Raw genomic sequence first — 27,985 nt, forward strand, 5'->3', positions numbered from 1 at the left:
TGGAAAACCAGCAATTTTAATATCTGGTTCAAAATTCATTAATTGCAATGTGTGGCCTTAGGACAGTGAATGAAAGTTGGTCCAGCAACTCATGCCCATGAATACACATTCATTTTCACAGTTTTGAAATTAAATACAGCAGCAAATTATTTCTCCCTAAACATTGTGAGAACAGCAATTAAATTATTACCAGGCTAGTTCGCCCAGTATTTTAGTGGACTGATAAGCAGCACCTGGAGTTTATATTCATACAAAGCTATCTTTTTCTTAAGTTTATTTGTCACGTTGATATTTCAAAATCCAATGGTCCCAGACCCATGATTTTCAAAATAGCTGGGCTTTGCTGCACATCAATTGAAAATATAACTCACTGCCAGGGTTTTTGCCACAAAATACTTTATGCAAAAGTCAGAAGAACCGATAACATAAAAACTTTTAAATTCAAGCCTTGATATTACCCCTGAATTAATTTCTCACAGAGAGCTAAAAAAAAGCCATGTAATAGAAATAATAATTGCATTTGTAACAAGGCAATATTTATTTTTAAGTTAATTGCTTCAATTATATGACGTCACTAAGAGATTAACAGCAATTAATATAACAATATTGTCATTGAAATAACTCTATAAACATTACTATTTCATTTATTTCAATAAATACTTAAATAATTTCACAACATAATTCTTAAAATCTCAACAACACTCAACACTGTAAAAACATTACCTGCCCCTCTTATTTTTCTGAAATAGACTGTATCTAATTATATTTTCCATAAAAATACTGAGGTTTGAATTTTGTTAAAAGAAACAACCATAAAAATCCTATAAATTGGCAGGTATCCAACAAACAGTTTCCCAATAAATTTCCTTCATGAGCCTCCACATGCGAGGGCAAAATGTTTCTCAATGTTGCAAATTCAAGCACAACACAGTGATGAGCTTTGAAAAATTGAAATCCTATATTTTGAAAAGCTGGTAGTCCTTCTAGTGTAAAATCAACCAGTTCCAAAAAATTAATAATCAGATACAACAAAACTTGATTTATCATTACTTATGAAAGTACTCAATGAAAACTATGTGAAGACTCGCATAGTTTGTTCACAAATACACTTCACTTTTTCATCTAAATGGAGAGAGCCTTTCCAAGGCAGCCAAAAACATTTTCTTTTGGCATGGAGGACTTTTTAAATGGGCAGAAACACAAAATGTATATATATATCGATTATCATAATACTATTAGCATCTACCACCAAAACATGGTAAGTGGTACTGTCGCCAAGGAAATGTGGTTAATAGTTAAGCTTTCATATGAAATCTGTAAGGTATTAAGCCCACATCCCTCAAATTTTGAGAAACTGCATCTGCAAATAAATGGAAAAGAAAACAACTGTTAGCTTACAATTTGCAAAGGCAGAACAAATATTTTTAAAAACAATTGGTTGAGTAACTGCTATGAAACATGTAAGTGAAAATAATTTTCTATATAAGCCATATTTTTTTTTCAATTACGTTCCCCAAGCAAATGTCATTGGTGTAAATGGAAATTTCATTTACGGTAATATTTAGTACTAATGGTCCATTCATTCTTTTCAATAAGATCACAAGTAGCCAACATTCACAAAATATTAAGTCCTGGTATTAGCTTGATGGCCTAAATGTGATGAAGTTTAAGCAAGTTACAAAGTTCATTAGTTTTAACAGCTTATCCATAAACATTGCTTGGTTCTGCAGGGCTGAAAGAAATCACACCCCAAGCCTTTAAAATACATTTCCATTCAGTTCTTAACTCTATACAACTCACAGGCAATATTCAGTGCAGTACACCATCGTATCACTATCTTCAAATATTCTTGGCTAAGCAATTTTAAGTTCTCTCATTTCCCTACAATATTGAGCAATCTCACTAATTCATTATTCGACACACTATTTATCATAGCTCCCATTTATATCAGAGTTGCCATTTAAATTTACAAATAAAATTCTACTTCATTTTGAGTGACTCTCAAATATGGTATGGCAAAAGCTTAAGTACCGAGAGTCAAAGAGTTATAGTGGCTATACCAAGTGTGAGATGCTTTCTGTTCTTCATAGAAATTCTGTTTTTCACTAAAAAATTTCCTTCAATTTTGTTGCAAATGTTAACCGTTGACACTACCTAAAGTAATTTTTTTTAATTACATACAAAACCCCCAATTAACTTTCCTCCAAAATTGTTGAATTGGGGGGGGGAGGGGTTAAGGGGATCCTGTACTTCTCCAAAAATGAAGATTTGCATCTCACTCAAGTATGTGCATCAACAGTCTGCCAGAGACAAGGTAGAGAATGAGCTAAATGCTACAGGATAGCACACTTGATGGGAAATACTTTCAACAGGAGTTACACCATTATTCTCTACTCTCAACTATACACCAGTACACCATTATTCCGAGTTCTTGCATCCACTCCGTAGCCACTTCACTAATCACCAGTATATTATCATCAATTAATATTAAAAAATGGCAATTAGTGGAAAATATCTCAAGGAGTCTCATTAAATATCAATAGAAATGTAAATTTTTATTTTTCATTTCATTCTTAAGATTATGCAGAAGAAAGTGTCGCACACCAATGAAGATTCAAGCAAGATATAAACCCATAAACATTTTACTATGAAAAAATATCCACCTATAAGATTCATCGTAAGCTGAGATAGGTCCTTTCAAAACCTAAACAATACATAAGAATTCACAGAAACTACAAACATCGCCTCCTCAGTTAAATAATAATTGTCTCTCTTGCTCCTCTTTATCATTTCAATGTCATTTTGTCTCATTTTATTTTCCTTAAGAGCTGGTAACTCAGTACCTGAAAATTAGCATTCACATACTGTCTTGCTTATTATTAATTATTATATATTATAGATGTACTAGCACAGCTGTCGGGCTTATCACAGACATTTGCCAGAAAAATTAAAAAATGCAAATTTAAAAACAATAATGTGGAATAAGTAAATTAAGTTTGAAAAATGAAAGATCTGGTGTTTTCCTAGTGAAGGTATCGATGAAGTTTTCTTAGGCTCCAGCCAAGTTAGGTAATCAGTGGCCAAAGTTTTGATGACAAATTCCGCCATCATCATGCCCACGGATTTAGAGCATCGGGTTGCGATTCTACCATGTTAATAAATACTACCAGGGTCAAGTGCCCTGTGATTGGTCAGCATTCCAGCCTTCCCTGTTTCTCCATGAAATCTTGATTATCTGGAGCATGAGTTTCCAGGCTTGGCTCGGGGCACACCCATGCCAAAGGTAATACTTGTCAAAATTAAAGCCATGAGAATTCCTGCCAAGAACAGAAGAAATCTCATGCTGCAGGCTCCACTATCTCCAAGACTATGGTTTGCCAAAAATCCCCCCATCTCAGTTTGGTGTCCCTACAAGGCCTATTGAGGGTGCCATGAGCTCTCAAATCTACTGCTTGACCTAACACCTTACCGGCCTACCTTCACTGGAGGAATTGAAGATCACAACAAAAATTTGGCTGAGTTCTTGAAACCACTTCGCAACATCCATCCAGAATGGACAGATATCTTAGTGAGCTTTGATGTCACCCCTCGTACTCAAATTGCAGGAGAGCCACTTTAACAAGGGCACAGTTCCACCATGTCTTGACAACCATGTATTTCCAAATCAATAAAAGATTTTGAGCAGACGGATGGCATCGCAATGGGATCTCCTCCCTCAAATGTGACAGCTAACTACCACATCGAGGATTTAAATGAGACTGCTCTCTTCCACCAAACATTAACCCACATGATTCTTCCACTACAAAGATGACACCTTCGTCATTTGGCCAGATAGACCCAAGACCATTCCAGAATTTGTGGACTGTACAAATCCCACACACCTGGACATCCAGTTCACCAGGGAAAAGAAGGAAAACAAATGCCAGCCATTTCAAGATATCCTGACACACTGGAAAGAAAACAGAACTCTTCGATATCTTGTGCACCAGAAAAAGATGCACATATAGTATCTCCATCTGAACGGGCAGAGCCACCATCACTCAGCACAATGCAGAGCAGTTGTATCTACGCTAGTCTGTAGAGCATGAACCATAGCAGATGAAGAAAGTCTTCACTAAGAGCTTGAAGATTTGCAGAAAACCTTCCACCAAGCTGCATACAATGACGGGGACATCACAATGGCCCTTAAAAAAACCGTTGGTAGTGAACACCATAGAGAAGAAAATCAGGCCTCGTAAAGGTCCTTTGAAGAGAAGGTGAAACCTTTTGCAGGGGCATGACTTCCATATGTCTCCACTATTTTGGGCAAAATCTCATGAAAACTCCAGAGGCATAAAATATAGAGGTGATCCAACTACCACATGGGAAATTAAGGCACCACATTGCACATTGTCCAATTCAAGAATGACCTGGGACTTGAGACCCCCGGTGACTACAGTATTCACAGTGAGTGTGGGGAAGCAGACAACATTGAGATGGAAACCCCCATTAAACAGCCCAGAAGATACATCAGACTAGGGCATCCCAAAACGTCTGCCATCAAGGAACTGAGCCTCAACCAGGTGTTGAGGCTCAGCCATCATTGCATTTGACAATGTTAAATCACTGAACAAACTCGAGGGTTACCAAGACTGTCTAACAAAAGAGGCAATAGAGGATTAGAAGAGACAAACTGACATGACATGGGATACACCCTAAACCAAACTTGGAATCCCATGCTCCATAAAATCAAGAATTCATGGATAAACAGGAAAGTAGTTCTGGCCAATCAAGGCATTCGACCACAGAAGAGGATATAAAAACAATGCAGATTCTCAACCCAACACTCAAAGCCCCGAGGACAATGGTGGCATTAGCCATTGAAACGTTGGCCATGGCTCGTGTAACTTGCTGAAATATTTTCCTTGAGCAATGAAATTGAATCATAAAGCTTACTAAAATTCTTTACTTCTTTATTGCTACTGAACAGATGTCAGAGTAAAAAATGAAGAGTTAGACACAAGAGTCAGAGATGAGAAAAAGTTATGCAAAAGACAATAACTACACATCAAATCAACACTTGGAATTTTTACAAAATCACACATGACATTTATTTTTATAAAAAAAATTTTGCTTGACTGCCTCCATATATTTAGGCCAACATGTCTGATTATTGGGAATGCATGCTGCACTGCATACATGCATACTTTGGGTATATTTAACTCTGAGATAACTCCAACAGGACTTGGATAATTTATCATCACTTCATCTCATCCCCTTCCTCCCCTTTTGTCACCTTCCCTTCCCCATACGTCAGATGTGAGATTGAGTTTAAAATTGAAACCCTGAGATTGAAACTAAAGATTTATTCGTATGCTTTCTGCTAGGGAGGTTCCTAAAGCTCCCCCTAACCATCAAAGCAATCTAAAGTTGCTATAACGTTGCCATATTTCATAATACATGACAGTGATCTCCATCAAATAAAGCAGCATCAGATCCACAACAATGGCATACCCTCAATTGATGGATCCAAATCTCTTCAAAAAAGTGTTTCCCTCAAGAGAGCACAGCATGAGCACTCTACAGCTGGTAACTGACTAACATAGATTGGCAATTTACATCAAAAGCAAAACAATATGATGGAGATAAAACCATTTCTTCTGCCAATTTGTACTTCGCAATGATATTCCAAAATGTGTTTAGTTCAATTTAAAGATCACAATAAGTTTTGGAGACTCAATTTCAAAACTGAATTCATCACAAACATCATGCAAATCAGCATTAACACTTAAGTGAACTTGAGTTTCCTCTACTATATCTATACATAAAAAAACTTTTTCTGTTCTTCTTATTTATTCTTTCTAAATAAAACAGTTTCTGGCGTGATTTGGTGGAAAATCTTCATATTGAAATTGAAAATAAACAACTTGGTTTTTCTGCATAGAAAGTTTTTTATTACGACCTCAGTTTCGTTATGGTATAAGTGGTAATGGTGGTTTCGTAATGGTATAATATGGTATATTCTATTTATCTTTTTTTCTATCAACTAAAAAAAACTTTTTTAATGGATAGTAACATTCATTGAGATCTTCAAGAACTAATGGACTTAATGGATTAAAAATCTCTCTTTTTGACTGAATCAAATCAAACAGAAAGAAGATTCCTCATATTTGATCAGCATTATTCCATGTACCAATGACTTTCAATGAATCTTTGAAGGAAGACATCGTGAGTGGCCTCACGTGTTAAATCTGTTTCTTCCGCTTTTAATTGTTTAGTCCAACACACCAAAAAGAAAGTCTTAGAGGTGGCAAACGTGAATACCACCAACAATAATATTCACATGGGAGAATGAATGAGTGTAAAATAAAACACTTGAAAATCATGCTAATGAGCTGGCAATCTTTAGCAACCAATACATGTTTCCCCATGCATATCCTGAAATAAAATATATTTAATGAAGAAAACGATAAAAAGAAAACTGTTAAGAAAATAATGTAAACAAGACAGCTGAAAATAAAACGTATTCTCCAGTAAGAAAAAAATAATGAAAAACCACTCAGAAAAAAATAAAACCAATAAATAGCACAGTAAACTCAATGATCTGGCCTACGGAAGATATGAGAAATGTGCATGGGCAACAGATAAAAAGTTTGCCATAAATAACTGCATCCTTGCAGAAAATGATTGCATTTTTATTGTCCCAGCATAGGGCACTGATTAAGGGGTCAAAATTATGACAGTAAGCAAAATTCTGCTTTTTATTATGAGTTGTGGCAAAATTTACTGATAATATTTTCCTGTTGAATCCCATTGTGATAATACCATTAAAACTAATGTCAATGAGAGAACAAAAAATTAGTAGCAACCTCATCACCTTAATGCATAATAAAATTTTTGGGAAAAATGAGGCAATAAAGATTGAGATAGATTTCAAACTTGCAAATAAATTTGTCTCACAAACATAAATTTATTTGCAATTGGAGAATCAACATAATTCCAAAACAAAGAAATGATGGCACAGACTCCAAGGTGTTTACTGTATTATTGTTTCAAGCAGCATGGAATAGGATTCCATTTCCAAAAAGAAGAGAAATGAAAATAAATGATGAATGAGAGCAGAAAATAAAATGCTAAAAAGAAGTAAATTTCAAAACAATTAAATTATTCCCAAGAAAAAAATATAAAATTAGGATCAGCAAAAATAAATGCAAATGTGCAAATGATGAATTTGGTGCGGAAAATAATGGCTAGAAAGAAGAAAACTTAAAATAATGAAAAAGATCTCAAATAAGTAAGAAATTCAGAGCAGCAAAAGAAAAAGAAATTAAAATAAGTGATCAATTAGGAGCAGAAAATAAAGGCTAAAAAGAAAAAGATCAAAATAAGAGAAGAAGATTGCCCATAGATGAAAAGCCAGTGCCCTCAGCAAAAAATATTGCATCATGACTCACCTACACCATGTTAAGATGACTAGGGTTGAAACCACCTATTTGACCCTAAAAAATAAATAGACATATCAGGAGACAATAAAAGTACAACAGCATTATTTTTCCGGCATTGGATATTATTAACATATATCATATCTAATAACATCATAAAGTGAAATCACTCAACATAGTGTACAGTCTAAGCATTGCCATACAGGACAAGAGAACTGGTTACATGACGTTAATGGGTTTCAAAACATTTTTTTGTCTAAGGTGACTATACATGTGAATTTTTCTTCCAGAATTTTAATAGAGCAGTCAATAACAACATGCTAAAATAATACAAACACAAACAATTAACAAATACAGCACAAAAATGATCATCAATTACAATTTTACTTAAAATGTAAATGCAACTAAACACACAACTATCAATTACAATTTATGTAGACTTAAATAAATTACTAAAAATTGAAGTAACTCAAGCTACATCACACTCAGCAAAAAAAATTCCAAATCTCAAGATTTATAAACGAAGATATTATAATGCAAATTCAAACTAATAGGAAAAATTAGTCATACAAACACTACGTAATTTGTTGAAAACAAATCAAGTTTTGAGAAGGGAACCCAAGCTGGAAGAGGATTTCAGGCTCCAAGAATGTTATCAATGAGATTTCCCAAGCCTGTTTGAAAAAATACTAAATATTAGTAATAATGCAATTTGACAGCCATTCTTTTTCATTCTAATCTTCCATCAAAAATATTTTACACAAAGTTATATACTGGCAAATTTTTTTTTTATTTCTCTGATATAGTTAAAACATTTATATTTATGCATTATATTACAGAAGGTTACCAAAGAGTCAGCAACACACATTAATTCTTGACTGCATTTGATTGACAAGCAAATGTGCACATGTAATATTAATAAAAGTGATGTGAGTTGAAAACTTTGCCTTAGGCATGACATGCATCTGAAGACCAAAATTTTATGAAAGGCCAAATGGGTTTTCACAAATGTGAGGCATTAAAAGAGAAGAAATCCTTGAAAGCATGACTTAACACAATTATATTAATCTTAATATTTGTCCAAAGTTTTTCACATTGAACTTTCACAATAAGAATAATGGAAGAAAGAGCTCTTAACAACATAAAATACTAGAAGTCCTGGATTTAAAGCGTAGATTGTTTTGTCATATAGCAAAATACGATGACCACGTGATGAGAATGGAAGCCTGATTAAATATTCACTAACGCTATAGAGGCTCATGAAATCATTTCGTGTGAATGATACTAAACTACTATCATTGAGAACATATTCCTCTGAGAGACAGAACAATTTCCATATCATAGCTTTGCATGCAAGAAAACAAAAAATAAATGCATCCGATAATGTCACTTCCAATAGTAATAATATTCACCAAGCACCTTCTCGCAGATTAAATGAATACTGCTAGAACAATAAACTTTCATCAGAAAGACAGCAATATTTGGTTCTTATGAGAGCTGATATGATATATTTTGCTTGGTGTAACGAATTCCATCATGGCTGCCCTTCCCTAAGCAACAAAAGTCGTGAACATCGTCCAAAATCAGTTGTTGTGCCAGAAAATATTGATGCTGGACAAGAACTGGGAAAGTAAGGTTGTCATGTGACTTATTGCGAGATTGAGTCATCCTAGGGGATTAGTATGATGAGAATTAAAAAGACATTGCATGAACATTTAGCTGTGAAAAAAATTTGTTCGTGTGGATCCCGCATAATTTGACAAAAGCTCAAAAAGATGCTCGTGTCAATTGGTGCAAAGAAATGCTCAAGAAATACACTGGCGGTGCATCAAAAGCTGCGTATATAACATCAATACAGGTGACGAATCTTGGATCTATGCATATGAGCCAGAAACAAAATAGCAATCCACTGTATGGGTCTTCCAAGACAATCCAAATCCGACAAAAGTGGTTCGTACAGGAAGCACAACGAAGCAAATGATCGCCTGTTTCTTCGGAATAACTGGACATGTGGCAATCATTTAGTTAGAGTGCCATATAACTGTGAATTATGAATGGTACGCAAGCATTTGTTTGCCAGGAGTCCTTGGTGAAATACAGAAAAAGAAGCTGCAACGAAGGATCATTCTTCATAATGACAATGCAAGCTCTCACAAATCGGCTGAAACAATTAACTATTTGCCTGGCCAAAATGTCGAATTGATGGGTCACCCTCCATGCAGTCCTGATTTAGCACCAAGTGACTTTTTTTATTCCCGTTTATCAAGCAAAAATTATGTGGCCAATATTTTTCAGTGCCTGAAGAAGCCGTTGATGCATTCAAACACCATGTTTTGGATGTTAGAGCGCATGCAAAATTGTATCATGGAGAATACTCTGATAAACAATAAAATTATTTTCAAAAATAATTTACTGTCTTTTCATAAATAGGCTGAAATTATACATAGCAACCCTCGTAACAGAAAAACATCACTTGATACCTGAAGAACAGAATGGTCAAAACGTGTTCTTATGGGAATGTGTAGCAAAAATATAGGAGCAAGATGCATGTAAAATTACATTTAGGTGATTAAAGGAATGAGAAAATGAATAAACAGCAAAAAATGAGTAAAGGTAATTGAATAAATACACGTGAAGACATTCGCAAACCACTGAGTAATGAAGTACGTTTCAAAGAGACTGTCCTAATTAATGAATGACAAAACTAAAAAAGAAGACTACAATGCCAAAATAGACTATGGTATATTTAAAATCACAGAATTCCAAACAAAACTTCCTCAGCGTGAACTGCAGTTACATATTTCACACAGAAATTTCACCATTCAATAGCCACTCTTCAAAGAAAGAAGAATGATGGCACCATTTAAGGGTGACATTTCTTTGTCAGTTTCTGCCTTCCAGTCGGTGGCTCTCAGGGTGCCCTAACACAGAGTGACCAAATAGCAAATTTAAGAGTCATGCCTGACAAATTTCAAAAGCGTTAAGACTTGGTAGTTTCTTCAGGTCATTGCAACTGTTACATCTTCTTAATGTTCTATGGAGCCTGATAAATATTAATAAAACATTAGTCGTTTTTATGGAAGTCAACTGACAGCTAAGGTCATTCACGCCATTGGGGATGGTTGGAAAAGGAAGGGTGGAGAGAAACCTGACATTGGCATTAGCCTCCTCTTGTCGAAAGGCCCCAAGGAATCCACAGTTTAACGTCCCATCCGACAGACGTACTCACTCTAAGTGCTTCCCACAATCTCCACTATCACTACTTCACCAATTTCTGGAGCTTAATAAGTTTGTTTGGAAAGCTTAACATGCAGTCTTTTCAGATTTTTCATTTGAGAAAATGCCCCCGAAGTCCAAAAGATGATATACATATCTCACTTGGAATTGTTTCCATTTAATAATTTCACCATTATCAGCTTAAGTGATTGCTAATCCCCACCAGAGAGCAATTTCCCACCTCTCACGACTGCGATAGATAAGGAAGATGGCACAATACATCAAAACTACCACTTTCCAGTTAAATCATCAAAGGAGTTTCACCAGGTCATCTATTTTCTGCCAATATTTCAATAACTGACTCTGCCAACGTCTTTGGAGCTTTAAACATCAGTCAACGCCTCAAGGATGATAACATAATCAACCACTTAAGTATTGGCAGTTGAATACCTGACCTAGTGGAACACTTGATAATAGTTGAACCTGAAATTTGTCAAATTTTCCTTCATGTGTCAGACTTTGAGTTAACCAAGTTGCATGCGCTAGATCCAAGGTTAAATAGAATTTCCAAAAAACAAATCAACGCAACAGAAAAGTTCTTGAAACTAATGCTAGTTTTACTGCATATAGCACAGCTATTTATGAGAGAGCCTTTTTATTCCCAAGTAGCGGGTCAATTCTTTGGAGAATTAAAACATGTAATAAAGAGATAGGATACACAACAAAGCGGAACTTACTGTATTGTAACTCTAGTTAATGCAGTTTCATATGAAAAAAATGATAGGAATGAATGTGTTTAATCAAAGATGAATGAATAGCGCTAAAATATTCAATGAAAGAATACCCTTTTCAAGCAATGTTTCTCAAATTAGAAAATGCTGAATGTTATTGGTGTATCATTCAGAAAACCCCAAGTTTTGAAAGAAAAAATAAAATCTCTCTCCCGGTAAAACCAAATCACCAAGGACAGCTTATATTTACATGCTTGCTGGGCATGTAAATACTAATCTGAGCATGCACAGACTGAAATGATAGCAATTTTTTTTTCAATTCTATAAATAGCCAGGCCTTAAAGAAGGAAGCTTCCAAGGAGGCTGCTGCACATAGTATTACAGACAGAAGTGGTGAACTTTATTACATTTGACAGAAAGAGCAGAGCCAAAAGTTCCATCTATACAATGCAAGAGCATATGGAGCCCATTCACCCCCACAACAAAGATGTAAAAGCAAGTGCTATTTAAACAATTTAACTCCATTGAGAAATATGTGAAGAACAATTCAAAAAGAATGAGCAGTAAAAACCTGTACTAACAGTAAAAGAATATCTGGGATTTAGTCGAATTTCTTACATATAATGTTTAGATAATTTGGCTTTAATATCTTTGACATAGGTCTATCTTCCTGTAATCTCACAACACAGAGGTCCCTTTTACAAACTTATGTTTCGGGAACTGAACTTGCAAAACACTTCATTAGTTCTTAATCAAATATTTTAATGGTTTATATAACAGAAATCTTTGAAAATATTATAAGAAAAATAAATTGTCTCAATACTTGAAGTTTTAAGTGAGAAAATGTTCAACATGTTGCGAAATGAGTGAAATTCTAGTCACAAATACTATATCTCTTGGATCACATCAGTTTTCATTATCCACTGTAAAAGGTTTCTGAACCTACACCCCATATTTTGATAAAACAGTATCCCAAAATACGTGGAATAATGCCCCAGGATAAAAAATTTAAACCATTTGATCAATTCCAAGGGGAAAATTCAATCAAAATATTTAGGAGAAGTCTCATTCTGTCAGGCCGGGGCATTCACTTTTATGGATTTATTACAACTTCTGCCAAAACTGGGGGAACGTGTTGATGAGATTTAACACATTTTCAAATAAGATTTTACCATTTTAAAATACACCACCACACACATTCTGTACAACCCTCTGTTCAGCTAATAATAATTTCAACAGCAATTACTTTTTATACAATTATGTGATTAAATGCTTTCCATTTAGCACGTCAAATTCAAGCCAAATTGTTCTAGGGCTTTTCTAATGATATAGCAGTGTGCAAAATGGTCATCATTTCTATTCATTTGGGTGAAGTTAATTGTACTGGAATTTTCGTATTGTGGCATAATTAAAGATATATTCAACCTAAAAATTGGGATAAAAAAGAATGTATGCATGATTAATTAAAATCAATCATAACATGCAAAACATAATGCACCACAACCACAATTTTTTTAATACAAAACAAATGGCTTCATAAATCCAAGTCTGTTAGCCATTCCAAGCAAAAACCATTCTTTCCAGCAAATTTACTGAGTGCAAGCAAAATTCAATCCATATTCATTCTGTATTTTCAAACACCAACACTGAAAAGTAACAGTTAAGCAGCCTATTCCAAATAAAGACACATGATAGGGTCACTAATTTTCTCTCATACCAGTTATGGCCCTCAGTCAATTTCTCAACCCTCTTTAGGATATTCTGAACAACATCAGTGCTGGAGCTGGAGCCTCCCAAATCTGAAGAAGAGTGGGTGGAAATTATTTCACTAACTTCATTTAACACGTGAAATCATTAGAATGAATAAAATAACTCTCACCAGGTGTGTGAAAACGATCTTCATTGATAGTAAACTCAATTGCCTTTTTAATGTTTGATGCATGATACGTGAAGCCTAGATGCTCCAGCATATCAACAGCGGCATTGAGCATAGCTATTGGGTTAGCAATGTTTTTGCCTGCAATAGCTGTGCCTGTGTTCCTTGTGCCAGGCTCAAAAACAGCATACTGTGAATATATAAGGAAAATAGGCAGTAGAAACAAGGTCAATCAACAATATCACAGCTGCATATCATAGTCTATAAAAGAATATATACACACAAAAGAATACTTAAAACAAGATGTCCCAGAGGATATGACAATGGCATTATACTGAAGAAGCACAAAGGAAAAATCTCATTCTATTTAATGATTAATTTCATCCCATACAGCATGTTGTAAATCAAAAGTCTCATATCACAATGTCACAATCCCCAAATGTTAGGCCAAAACTCACATGATCTCCATAGTTTCTTCCAGATATCAATCCAGCTCCTCCAACCAAACCACACACCACATTCGAAACAATAGAACCATACAAATTTGTCATGATCATGACATCAAATTGGTGAGGATTTGACACCAACTGCATGCAGCAATTGTCAATAATCATATCATTGTGTTGGATGTTTGGGTAATCTTTAGCCACTCTCCTTGAAGTTTCAAGGAAGAGGCCATCAGAGAGTTTCCTTTAAAGGGAAAATTTTCCTTTGATTAATTTTATTACCATTATGAATAAATACAAGTGGATACTCTTCAGGTGCTTAAAACAAATTAGCAAAGATTTTATTTGCATGATATTAAACTAACTGCCCTGATTTTTTTTTGCACAATAAAATGGAATTTCATGATACCACTCAATCAATATATATATTTATAGAATGAAAGCATATTTTAACTATTTCATTACACAGCAAAAGTTAAAGTATAGTTGTCTTTTAACTTAAAAATGTGTACTATACGTATACATGTGTGTATAGTATGTACGTCCACATTCTTTCCTGGGAAACTGTTCACATTGACCAGGCTGTTCCTAAATCTGTTCCTAACCTTGATATAATCTAACTGATATCTTCCGAGTCACCTGTCATTTTCCACGTATACCTATGCCTTTTGTGGTGTCTTAACCAGGTGTTGGGGTTAATTAACTACTGTCTCCTGCATAACTCCCTTCTTTCTTCCCTCGGTTATTCCTTGTTCCTAAATCGTAATCCCCACCTCATCATCATCTCTTCCTTTGCCTACTGTTGCATTCCAATCCCCCTTTACTAACTAATGTTTCCCTGCATTCTCATAATAAGAACGAAATAAAAAATCAATGGCTGCCTCTGTATGAAAAGCATACAGGTATCTCTGGATACAGCAGCAGGCAGGTAGTTTTTTCATAGTGCAACACTAAGCCTGAACTAATTGAATGCCTCTTCAGGATACACAGATGACTCACAATCCCTCACCTTCCTCCAGACTAGATAGCATATTTCAAGCCACTAGTTCAAAACAAATTGCCTGGTTCTCCATTGATACAGAATTCAATTTAAGAAAATATTCAAGTCATATTTCTCCTTCTGTAGTCCACTGTGTGTTTTCCATTAAAATAAGAAAAACCTCTGAAATTCAATGTTTCTTAGCAATTCCAAATTTTTGTCAAAGTACATTTTCAAGGTTTTCCCCGATGTTCAATGATTCAAGGATTGCTGGCCACCCTGAGTTTCTGACATTAGTGCATTTTACAGAAGAATATACAAAAGAAAAAGTGAGGTGTTTTCATGATGCTGAATTTATAGAAAAATGTGGAGACGGATATGTCCCATTTTGTGATCCTTAAATAAACAACAAGAGAAGAAAATGATTGATTGTCTATTGAGGTATCAGCATAAAATGTCAACATACATGATGTTTGCCTTGTGGATGGTGGTAACCTTTTTCCTTCCATGTTTCTTTGCAAACTCAAAACCGTACCGGGCAACTCTTTCTGCATTCTCGGCTGTGACAACTTTCATGCTCTCCACCACACCACCAACACTCTACATCAAAACATAAAAACCAATTAGAAATAAGATATTTCATCAGAAATTTGAATGCTCTAGCTAAATATATGCATTCAAACTCACTTCATGTTCCAGCATGGCATATTCTCCTTCAGTGTTCTGTCGAACTAAGATCACATCAATCCCCTTATGCCTGCAGTGCACGCCAGGATAAGACCTACAATGCAGCACACTAACAAACAAGTCCAGCTCACTTCTTATTGCAACATTACGAGATTGAACTCCAGCCGTTAAACTCTTTGTTTCAATGTTACCTGAAATTTTACAATTGCAAGCACATTAAAATTTGAGTCAAATATTTAATTTACAAGTGGTAAATTTTTCACATGATTGTTTTCGCTATTAGTTTTCGCCTGAGATATACGCTAATCTTTAAACTGGTTGTTAACATTCCCATAAGTGTGCATTTTACACAGGTCACCAACCCAATCGCCTCATAAACGAATACTTCATTTGGGCAAATGCCTAAAAAAATGAAAGCACTCTAATTGATGCATTTCAAGATGTTTCAACAACCACAAGATGTTTCAAGATGTTTCATTCATTTTACACTTTGGAAATAACTTTCTAAAATATAAAGTATAACATTTAGAGAAAATGCAATTCTCACCAACAATGTGAGCTAAAGTTCATATGATTAACATGATTAATATATGTTTTGAATAACGTCATCACAACTTTTTCAAGATTTTACAAAAATCAACACTTTTTAATTCCATTCCATTAAAATAAATGCATAGAGGGATTGTGTCATGAAACATTGAAACAATTAAATATATTCTTTAAATGGCAGCGCAGGTATGTAGTTCAACGGATAAATTATAATTCATTTCAAAGCAATATTTCATTGAACTTAAGAGTCACTAGTGACCACATATTTTTCCAAACTTGTTTCCAGACATTTCTGTGCGCTAAGTTAAATAATACTTTGTACATAGTTTTAACAAGTCTCCAAAGAAAAAGCAGCAAGAAGAGAGCCATAAGTGAATATAACTACTGTAAAAATTATAAGTAAAATCATAGAAAACTGATAAGGTGTTAGCATGGCTGATCTAGCGTTCACATACAATTGGTTGACAACAATTTGCACTCTTCTCAAAAAGGAGGACAAGATTAAGGATATAGATGCTTCAAAGATAGTGAAAAGAATATCTACGAAACAGTTAACTACACTCAAACTTATTGGAAGGCTGCTCATATGGCTAAATCAAAAGCCATTGCAATGTGAAAACAATTAACAAGAATATCATCGGTGAGGAAGGGAAAATGATTTTCGCTAGCCTCATTAAGAAGATGCCAGGATCACTGATGTCCAAAGAAGCATCACCGTAGTGAGGCAGAGGCTACGCCTGCTCCAAATTGATTTACGAGGGTCATCCGGAAAGTAATACCCGTTCGTGAAATAAAGACACAAAAGTAAATATTAACAAACATAAAAAATTTTATTTGAAAGAGGATACTTTAAACTACTTCTCAACATAATCTCCAAGCAAATTAAGGCATTTGTCATAACGTGTGACAAGTTTCTGTATTCCTGCTGCATAGTCCTTCGCCGCCAGCTCATTGAGATACGCGAGGGACCCATCTTGCACAAATTTTTGCATAATGCAGATGGTGTTTAACAATTTCATGAACAATTGTTCGAGAAACATTGGGAAAATGCTCACAGATGTCATCAATTGTGACGCGCCGATCGTTCCTCACGAATTCGTCAACTGAGCTCACCAGTTGGTCTGTAATGACAGACGGTCTCCCCGAACGCTCATCGTCGTGTGTGTTCCCCCTCCCCATGTTGAAGTTGCGACACCACCGCCGAACAGACGACTCGTCCATTACATTGTCTCCATACACCTCCTTTAATTGGCGATGAATATCACATGGGCGAACGTTTCTTGCATTGAGGAATTTAATCACTGCCCTCACTTCACAACTGGCGGCGTTCTCAATTTTTTTAAACATTGTAAACAATCACAGAAACAACACAGGCAATGCTAGCGTCACGCAACTTGGCTCAGAGAAGGCAGACAAGCCACTGAAGCTATCTGACCTCGTCCAGCGGCTACTCGCGTCGTCAGCACTTCATGCGGCACGAACGGGTACTACTTTCCGGATGACCCTCGTAGTAATAATAATGCTGTGTTGCATTCTTATACAATTTTAAAGAATATGTAAAAAAAAATTACCCCAGACAGCTTTCTAGTATAAAGTAATTACGAATATATCATAAATAATGAAATAATTATTTTGATTCCTTTTTTACAGATCGAATTCCTTTTCCAGGTTAATTCATTCCATGATGGAAGATCTGATGAAGATGGTTACTGATCCTAAACAATGTATAAATAATTTTCTTTGAATAAACCTACTACATAATTTAGTTTTTTTGGCTTGGAACACACTATTGTAATTTACATAAACTTATGCAGGATTAATTGTTTAACCAAACGAATTTTTCACTTCAGGAGAAAAAGATCGGGACAAAATGCTTGTTAAGCACAATAAGCACACAAGCTGAGCATTTGCCCAAAAGTTTCCAAATTTTTTATGGTTTATGTTATTCCTTGAGATTGGTTCCAGGGTAAGATTCCACTATGCCACACCAAAAATAGTCATTAATCACAAATTAATCAAGGGAATTTACTGTCCATACCTTTGATGCACACACCATTTCTTCTAATGGAAGTAATTGCATATTCTAAATCTTCATTCCCTTCACTTTGAGGATCAATGGAAACTGTTTCAAAATCCACTGGAACACCTGCAAATCTAAATGAATGTATTCCAGATATTATCTTTTCCATTAAAAAAATAGTACACAAATGAGTTAGTATGAAATAATTTCTAGAGTTAAGTCAGAAAATAGAAAGAATAAATAAATATAATACAGAACAAGGTCCCACGATAAACATTTACAACTACTTTTCCTCAATCAGCAGCATACTAAAACTTATTACCATACTAATGATGGTACAACAATGCTAACACCACAATTATTTATGGTAATACTAACTTAGTAATTATGTTTGTGCTAATGATGGTACAAAGGAAGCTAATGCCTTAATTATTACACCATTATTGCTATCATTTCACTCATTTTTATTATTTCAATCTTGTTGTAAAATTATTCATGGTTTCATTGGTATGAATTCTTGAGACCAGCATTAAATTCTTACTTAATAAAAATATTGGCAACATGATGACCACAAAAGAAGAGAAGCATGGAAGACACTTGTATGCTAAACCTTTGAATGGATTTTCTTCATGAGGTCCAATATTTTTTTGAAAATTACCTCCAAACAAAACCAGGAAAAAATGTTTCTCATCCACAAATTTTATTTCAGTTCTGATTGCCACTTGAAGGATTCAGGGGGTCTGGGGCAAAGTAATTTCCAAGGCCCCTTCTCTGGCACTCAACTCAGATCTCAAACTATAGGCAGCATGCTAGTGGCATAAGGACCTATCTCCAATAGGAAATTGTACACAATCTCTCACATTGCAACAATCATTAGAAGTTTGAGAATATTTGCGTAAGAACAGCTGTGTCCCCATTGCTTAGAATAAACTATTTTATGTGAATTTCTTCCACGGCTTAGTGCATAATAATAATGGTTAAAGTATGAAAATATTATTTATGATCCATCTCAAGCACCTATCCAAAATACTACTAATTAGGTGCCAGATGTGGATGCAAAGCTAGTAAAAGTTAAGCTAATCTGAGTGCAAAACTAGGAGGAGTCACTCTAATTACATCCATACAATATTACTCGCAATTTCATGCAATATTCTGATCAATAATGAAAATAGACATAGTTACCATTCAATCAATTACATTCAATTAACATTAAGTATAGCGCATCTCAGTAATCGGTTAAATCAGGACCAATTCATCAAAAGCTGGCATTGAACTCCAATTTGCATTGAGACAACATTAAAATTAATTCTATAAATCTATTCTTCATTTCCACTGTTTTCTTCTCACAAGGAATCAATGGATGTCATTTTACACTTATGTTAACATTGTGCCACAATTAAACAAAAGCATGATAAGTTTCATGAAACAGAGAGCATATCAATGCTCAAAATTAAATAAACACAACCATAATTTACATACAACAAACACAAACAAAATATTGATCAGAAAATATGTTAAGTAACAAGGTGAAATAAATTTATCAGGGAAATGATTACAAAGTGAATAAAAAATTACCTAAAAACCTCCTTCACATAAGCCATCAATTCCGGGCCAATTCCTCCACCTGGAAGCATTGTAACAGTATGCCTGCCTCCATACTTAGCTTTAGCAATTGCTGCCTGAAAGGAAAATTAGATAAATGGTGAGATATGGATTTAAAGATTAAATAGGTTGAAGCGAAAGACAAATACACTCAATAAATTCACAAATTATAATGGCAAAAAATTACCAGTAAACCATAACAATAAGACGAAAACTAATGAAACATTTAAAAATAGGTCCAACCTACTCAAAACTTTCCCAGAGCAGCTCTCTTCTTACTCACACATTCACACTAAATCAACAATGTTGACATTTTAAACCAATTTTTTTCATTTTCTTAATTTATTTCACTTTGGATAAGAAAATTAAATGGGTTCAAAAAGAAAAAAAATCCTCCAAAACACAATATTCCCTGCCTTCACAATTCATTTTCAAATTGCAAAGAAGTGAATTGTGTGCACAAAAATTGTATCACAAACAGCATAACACACCAAACAAATTAACGTTTAATGGCATGACATTAAGTGGCACTTCATACCTCATTTCCAACATGCCACACAGTTATGGGCACCAGCATAGAATGGCATGAACTATTTTTTCCACCTGACACTACAAGCAGGCCAATTTATGCACCAAGCCACAAAACACGAACCTCCTGATATTCTAACTTCTGATTATGTAATGCAACAAACATTCCCCAAAATCTTTTTTCAATGTTGAAGTGAGTTACCAGAGAAATAAATAATCCTCAGAAAATACAAAAAGAGATAAACCTTTTGAATTAGGTAGAAATTACGCTACAATTTTAGCAATCTAAAGAAGATAAATTTCTTTTACCTGGTACATCTTTAAGGTTCCATTCTTTTTTCCATTTTAGGTCGCTGATCACCAATATTGGCATAATTATTACTATTGCAACTATGGAACAGTAACCAAACATTTGCAACTAATAACAGCATTTTTTTAAATAATGAGATATGGGAAAGTAATGTCAAGTTATTTACGGATAAGGATCTCACTAACTGCGTCAGTTTTAGTAGGATTTCATGGATAGGTTTATTTAGCCTTGTTGGAGAGCAAAATAAAATACTAAAAGCTTGAATGTACGCAACAACATGGTGCCATGAGAATGAGCAACCTCTTTTCTTGAGCTCCATTCATGGAGATCTTTATGTAGTATTATGACTGTGTAATCCTGATAACTAATTTCCAAGGTGAAATATCATATTAGGGATGGAAAATTCTGTAAGGATTTGAATGCTTTGTTAAACACTAGAAAAAGTTGAATGGCAGCTGGAAGAACACATGACTTATTGGGAAATTTGTTAAGATGAAAATGGGCCAAGTAGTATGGTAGTTCAGAGAAATTTTGTGTTGGGTAAAAAAGCATGAACATACGAAGAAGATGGAGCAGAGCTTACAAATGCAAGAGTGCTTAATGGATGGGTCCATTTAAAACCTAAGGCGAATAAAATAAGCCATTAAATAATTCTACTTCAAACACTATATGGAACTGAATAAATCTCTCTTACACCTAAAATGAAAGATTCATTGAAACAAATTTTTGGTACAAAACATTACAAAATAATCTTTTGATTAAGAATAGAACCTCGGATTATAATGCATGCTGGGAAATAAAATCCAAGGAGGAGTGGACAACTGCAAAAAAACTAAAAATATATACATCATTCATAAAAACAATACTAGAGAGAAACTAAAATGAACAACTTGGGATGGATCAGAAAAATGCAATGAGACCATATTTCTTTTTTTAATTTTTGTCGACTCACTATTTTGTTGCACTCAATGACAGCAATTCTCCATCCACACCTACTGCCCATAAAAAAATGGCCTCATAAATTACACAAGTATTAGGTGAGATTCCATTTGTTACTTCTTTACTGAATTGGACTTTTCTGATGATGTGTTTGAAAGTAGTTAGGTACTGGAGTCAGTCAGTTACTTAATGCGGGGTTTGGGAAAATTGGCAAGTTCCAACAAATCTTTCCAACAAATGTAATGGCCATCTTAGAATTGCTGAAATACACTTCACCTCTCACAAATATTATTAATCAGAGGCCTCACAAAGGTGAGCTGCTTCTTCATCCCAGTTCTGATGGGTAGGAAGTGTCTCGTGCCATGGGAATAGGTTGCAAAAATTAGGTGCTGGGTTAAACGCTCATTCCACTCGGCTAAGGCAAGGTAAAATTGTATCTCCAATGTCCAAATGTATCATATCCCCTAAATAATAAAAATTCTGGGGGAGGAAGAGAATACAGAAATAGACGGGCAGCCATTTGCTTTTCATCATTATTACAAGATGAAATGTGGGGACCCAAAAACCATAGCATCAAGAAAATATATTTATGTGAATGTACCACTGAGCACACTTTTAGGAACATTTCCCACAGAAAGCAGTGTGAGAGATTAGCCAATACTTATTTGATTCACGGGAAATCACCGAGAAAACTTGGACACTGATTTTTCCACGTAAGAGAACCATTCAATATCTAACTGGTGTCTCTACTCCTCTGAATGCAAGGGTTTAAGTGTAAGGGACTAAGCGTGGAGTGGCCAACAACACCCTCAACTATCAAAACAATTGCAGAATTCATCAGTACAATGAGATAGTCACTTGGTGAAACACCAATGATTTATGGAACAGTGGAACAACTAATATACTAGAATTAGTCACAACACTTTCCTCCCGTTTGATAAGCATTCATTTTGTCACAGAACAGATCTCCCTTTTCATTTTAAAAGACTGCCTTGGAAGCAAAGTATGGTAGTGAATTAAAAGCAAATTTGAATGCTACAACTGGCATCACATCAACCGGATCTTAATGCCAGCCATTCCACAAAATTAAACACAATGGCATCATGAAAATCACTCCAATTTGCACAAAGTGAAGTTTCCAAATGTGTTAATTCATATCAATTCTCACTGGTTATCACACAAGTTTAGACATGGCTGATATTTGTCCATTAACAAAAATGTATACTGGAGGAGCAGTGACAAAAGTGTGAAAGAAGTATGCATATCAAGAGAATGATTGAGAGTCAACTCACCAAATACACATAATGAGAAAAGATTTAAACGCATGAAGAGGAGGGGTAAATAGAGGAAATCATACACGAATAGAGAAAACTCAAACCAAGCAATATTACAAGTCTCGGGAATAGAAGAACACGTATGAAACAATATATAAACAGGGCAGAGGCAAAATAAATGCAAGGGCACAACAGTGTAAAGGAGACTGGGAAGAGTAAGTTTCCAGCAGTGACCTAAAATCAAGCTTCCCTTGAGAGGGACTACACCCTAAAAGGGAACAGTGTGAAGAGTATGTATTCACATTTTCCATTATAAGTCTTCTTTGGGGCAGATAGTAAGCCTTGCCCCTGATACATACTGTAGTATTGTAGACCTCTGCACTCCCAGGTTTTCTTGCCACTAACAAAGAGTGTAGGAGTACTAATGGTAGGCACAGGCAATGTACCTCAATACTCTAATCCTGCATGTAAATAATGGTAATATACAATGTAATAATTTGGGTCAGGGTAGAAAAAGGATTTATCAAAAATGCCTCCCTAACCCTCAGAAATGATTCAGAAAAAACCAATGGAATGACTTTTAAATCCAAACATGCAAAACAATAAAATGTGCAAAATTTTAAAAATGTGTATTGGATAAGATAAATATTTTTAAAATTCATGAGTAAATGTCAATTAATGGAGTAAAAAGTAAACGGAAAAAACCTGATTGATCAAATCTAAAATGAGTGTGGAACAAGGACTAACAAACTTTAGATTGCCCTACTATCATACCTTTACTAGTCCAATGACAGCTCGTGACAGAATTTAAATGTCCATTTCTCTGTAAATATGGCAAAATACAAACCACAGCATTAAAGAGGAGTTTTCAAATGCAAATTCCTAAAAAAAAATACAGGCCAAAATTTATTTTTCTTCCATCCAACAAAGCTAGATTGTTGGATTTGTCAATTACCGCTGGATTCAATCAATTGCTGTTGATGTGCATATCAGGCAGTGGAGCGACACCAATACAGTATTCAATCCAAAGGATTTGAAAGACTTTTGGCATGTAAAATAAATACATCAGGGTAGGGTGGCCAGTTTCTGTTTCTATGCTGACTCTGATTTCCTGTCTGAAGCCAAGGGTGCCCAAAGGTATCACAAGGAGTCGAACCTGGGCCCTTACTTAAACTAGACTGCCTACTTGGACTGCCACACCCCTTAGTGAAATGATCGACTTAAATACATATTTAACTTTCATAAATGTTGTTCAGATTATTGGAACAACAATAGAGGTGAGCTGTGAACCATAAATTTTACTTCAGAAACATATAAAACTAACCCAAATTTTAGATACAATAATCAACATACTCGAATTTCACAATTTATAATATCATGAACACATCTGATAATAGTACTATGGACATTAACAAAAAGAATAAGATCGTGCTACAGATTTGGACAATAAACATTCATAATATCAAGTCATTATTGGAACGTGCAACAATAGAATAAAGGGCAAAATAATTTATATTTATTACAGCAACTATGCATTTGACTTAATAGCCATAAAACACGTCAAAAAATTAATTAAAATTAACAATCCATGTATAAAACAACAACTATAAATGCAGCACAGTCTTCAGAACATTTCTGTCTCAAATCAGGCAGCTACCATCACCATATGTCAGGTGACAATCTGCAATTCTTTAAGGTGGTTACTTCTTTCTTGAGAAAATGAGTATCCCAAAAGGATTTTATGAAAAAGAAATTCTTTCCAAAGTTAATTTTTGTCCACTTTGAAAATAATCAAAAGGCTTCATGACATACAAATATGCAAAGAAAGCCAAGTGAAAACTTTATCTATTATTTTTTAAACTAATACAGCTAGAGACTTCAGTCTTTTTTTGTTTCAAAGCTGTTGGAGTGAATTTTCTTCCATACACCAGAACAAAATTCAAATATTACTGAGCAAAGTTTTTCAAGTAAAAATTTTCATTGTTTTTCAAAGTTTCATGCCAGTTAAAACTTTTATTGGGAGTTGATAGACAAAGATTTATATGGTGATACATCAAGAGTAATTTTCTTATAATGGTAAAACAATTCTTGCATTATTAATCAATAAAAAAGTTTTTTTAAATGCCACTTGACAAACAGACACGCTTGATTCTATCTCAAGTATGAATCCCTGATATCATGAAAAAAATTAAAATCCTTATTTAATAAAAACAATCTCAAAATGAATGCCGTATAATAATATACGGTAGCAGATTGAAATTAAAGAGGATTAAATGGGAAAATAAATAAATAGGAAAAAGACACAAGAAGTCATGTGCGACAATTTTTCACATGATTCGCACTTGATGCACACTGATGCATTGTTATGGATCATGGCTTAATTATAACCTCACTCGACTAGTAGAACTTTTATTATGTTAAAAGAATAATGGTTATGCTCAGAGTTTCATTAATTAATCGTAATAACATGTGCACTTCCTCCTAATTTGAGTTCAGCATGGAATGACAAAAACTTAAAACGTTTGAGTCTTATATATCTAGATATCATGGTATACCAGTCTCTCAAGTACTCTTAGGAAGTTATTAGGCAGCATTTTTCAAATCTTACAAAATGGAATTTTTGAGAATTTCCTCTGTGAATATTGCTTTTATTTCATTTTCAAGCTTTTGATTATCAATTTCAGGAAATGCATATATCAAAGGCCAAAAATAAAATCATTCGTGTGACTATCCAGTCAGGGGTACACAAGCAGATCAACAGATTTAATTCCCCTTTAAAGATATAAAATTACAAAACTCTGAAACAAAAATTAAATGTTTCAGTCCAAAATATAACTCTTTGCTCAGTGAGTATTTTGCTCTAAAAGTAATATTTTAATTTCTTTCCAGTATTTTCAAGAAAGTGCACTACAGGAACTCTTAAGGCAAAAAATTAAAGAAGTTTCTAGCCCTCATTGCTTCTTAGGAATCAAATCATACTTACCATAGAGCCTATATAAAAAGGCATCTGCCTAGCATGGTTACACCTGATGAATCATTGAAATTAGCCAATTTTAATTTTCTTTAAAAAAACCAAAATCCTAAGAAAATTTATTTTCCCAAGTGGAGAATCACAATAGATTTTTTCAAAATAATTGAAGATGGTCGCCTGATACCCCTTTCTTGAGTTGATGCGTAAACAATTTACAATCGATCTAATATTCATACAAGTCTTCTCATCTCTAATGTCATGCTGAAATATTAAACTCAGCAGTTCGCAAACTGTAAGAGGAATCTCAACACATGAAATAACTGAGAGAGTAATTCCCTTAAACTTAAAATTCCATTCAATATAAAAAAATATTAATCTTAAAGGTGAGTTATACAAATATTTTGAGTGAACTGGGGTCGGTAGCTCCATTATATGTACCCCAGACAATAAGTAAATCCATAATAATGTTTGAATCAGTAAGAAAGAGCAGCCCATTGATGTAAACCAAGGCTATCAGCAATGAGGTGCAGTCAGCCAGGACGAAGTTAATTCCTTTTGTAATACTCCAGCTGTATGTTAACTGCAGATCATTCAAAACACAAAAGTTGCAGATTTGACCATACAGATGTTTTTCATGCCACTTCTTTGACCGACACACACCCACATGCATCATCTACCTTATCCTACTGATTCTATGGATTTTGCTTAAACAGCAATACCTAAAAAAATTATATAATAAGTTTGAGAACTACTGGCACATTATTCACAATGTTATTTTTCCAGGCTTAGTAACATTCATAGCATATTTGATGAGAATGAAAAGACTGCCACAGGATATGCAAATAATGAAAATTTCCAATCGAGTTTTTACATAATGGTATAGTTACTGGGGTCCTACTTAAACATTCCAACACCAATAAGAAACGAAACTGCATTACAAGTACAACGTTTTACAGCAGGTACATACATGTAAATATACGTAAACATTTGTTTAACAACGATCAGTGTTTCCTCAAATATTCTTAACGAAATACAGAGCTGAAACAGGTAATAACTCCACAAAGATGTCACCGGTAATAATATTACTATGCAGTAGTCTATGAAAGTCTCAACGGAAAAAATGGGTAAAACGATGATAAAAATATAGTTAACAAACCCAAATTTATAACTTACCACTCGTTTGGCTGTAGGATTTTTGTGCTGCGAGTCATAGTCTGGCGCAAGAGAGGCCTAAAGAAATAGTCAAAAAAAAATCAATGGCAACATACAATTAAGTTGCAACTCAAAAGAAAAAATAGGGTTATACAGTCGTGAAACAAACGAAAAATAAGCTTGAAACTATTTCCGATGCAAAGATCTCGTTACGGTGAGTTTAAGATCTACTGACCAATGGAGGGCGTCGTGTAAATGAAAACTTTATACTCTAATACTTTTAAATAAAAGTAGTGTAAAATTCAATTGATACGCGAAAATTCTGTCCAAGCAACTGCAAAATCCCAAAATTATTCACTACAAATAGGGATCGACCCATTTCTACCTTTAACAAGACTGTACTTTAACAACACGTTATGCCATAAAATGCTAGGGAGATAATTACAGAACAATCTTAATTTCACTACACAAATACTAATCATGGAAAACAGAATTCTCGCTAGAAAGCAAGGTGCTGAACGTATAAGGTTATTCTCATTTCTGCAAGATATAAAAGGGACATACATGCAGCGAATTTAAGCATGCTAATTATATTTTACTTTCCGTGCATCACAATACCTTTCGAATGAGGCTAAATTGAGGCCATTGGGAAGTTTTCAAAAGAGGTCGCAGCCTCTCACAAACTCGAACGGCCATGTTTAGCAGCCGACAAGAACAGACAGAAATTTCCTTCCTCCGTTGCCACAACTATCACCAATAGCAAAGAAACAACGAAATTGCGCCGTGTTGTTCTTGGCGGCAATTCATTTCTAGATTAATTGGCGATAACTTTGTGACGGGATTACACTGAAAGAATGTAATCTGACTTTATTACCCTGTCCATTTTGCAATTATTTGCGACTTAAAATGATTTTTGTTAAATTAATCAGTACAATTACTGTAAGGTTCAATGTTTCCACCAGACTATTTAAAATCCCTATTGTGGCGAACAGCTTCGCTTTAATATAATTTAAAATGGTATATTGGTTAATTTTTGACTGTCCCCAAAATTTTAAATAATCAGTTCTATAAATCTTAAAATACACAATTTATTTAATAACGAATATTACTGATGTCGAGTATATCCTAATGGTGCCTCATCATAAAATAAACATATCCTCTAGTGGGTCTGTGCTACCTTCCGAATCTGAATTTCGAATGTTATTTAATCTTAATTTTTATGAAAATGTACTCATGTGCGCTAATTCATTCTGATTAGCCATTTTGCTTGATGAAAATAAAGAA

The 27,985-nt window shown here is 34.5% G+C and overlaps 1 protein-coding gene across 6 annotated transcripts; it reads right to left on the bottom strand.

The window, feature by feature from the left end:
- LOC139685648 (isocitrate dehydrogenase [NAD] subunit gamma, mitochondrial-like) lies at positions 1-27,448 on the bottom strand. 6 transcript variants are annotated; one of them, XR_011700206.1, is made up of 12 exons: positions 27,320-27,448; positions 26,723-26,779; positions 19,501-19,604; positions 17,944-18,059; positions 15,357-15,547; positions 15,136-15,269; positions 13,703-13,934; positions 13,248-13,434; positions 13,086-13,167; positions 7,996-8,095; positions 7,434-7,478; positions 1-1,360 (listed from the first exon to the last, which is right to left on the bottom strand). XR_011700206.1 is itself a non-coding variant. In XM_071582604.1 (11 exons), the coding sequence occupies exons 1-10, from the start codon at positions 27,395-27,397 to the stop codon at positions 7,469-7,471; spliced, it is 1,191 nt and encodes a 396-aa protein (XP_071438705.1). In that variant the 5' UTR covers positions 27,398-27,448; the 3' UTR covers positions 1-1,360; positions 7,434-7,468. The 6 variants fall into 6 exon arrangements, 3 of the variants coding, with proteins under 3 accessions (XP_071438705.1, XP_071438706.1, XP_071438704.1); XR_011700207.1 differs by having other exon boundaries at positions 7,992-8,095; XR_011700208.1 differs by lacking the exon at positions 26,723-26,779 and having other exon boundaries at positions 27,320-27,441.
- Between the last annotated feature and the right edge of the window lie 537 nt (positions 27,449-27,985).

The sequence above is a fragment of the Hetaerina americana genome, unplaced genomic scaffold, assembly GCF_022747635.1.
Source record: "Hetaerina americana unplaced genomic scaffold, ioHetAmer1.1.p SCAF_12, whole genome shotgun sequence".
Classification (NCBI taxonomy): Eukaryota; Metazoa; Arthropoda; class Insecta; order Odonata; family Calopterygidae; genus Hetaerina; species Hetaerina americana.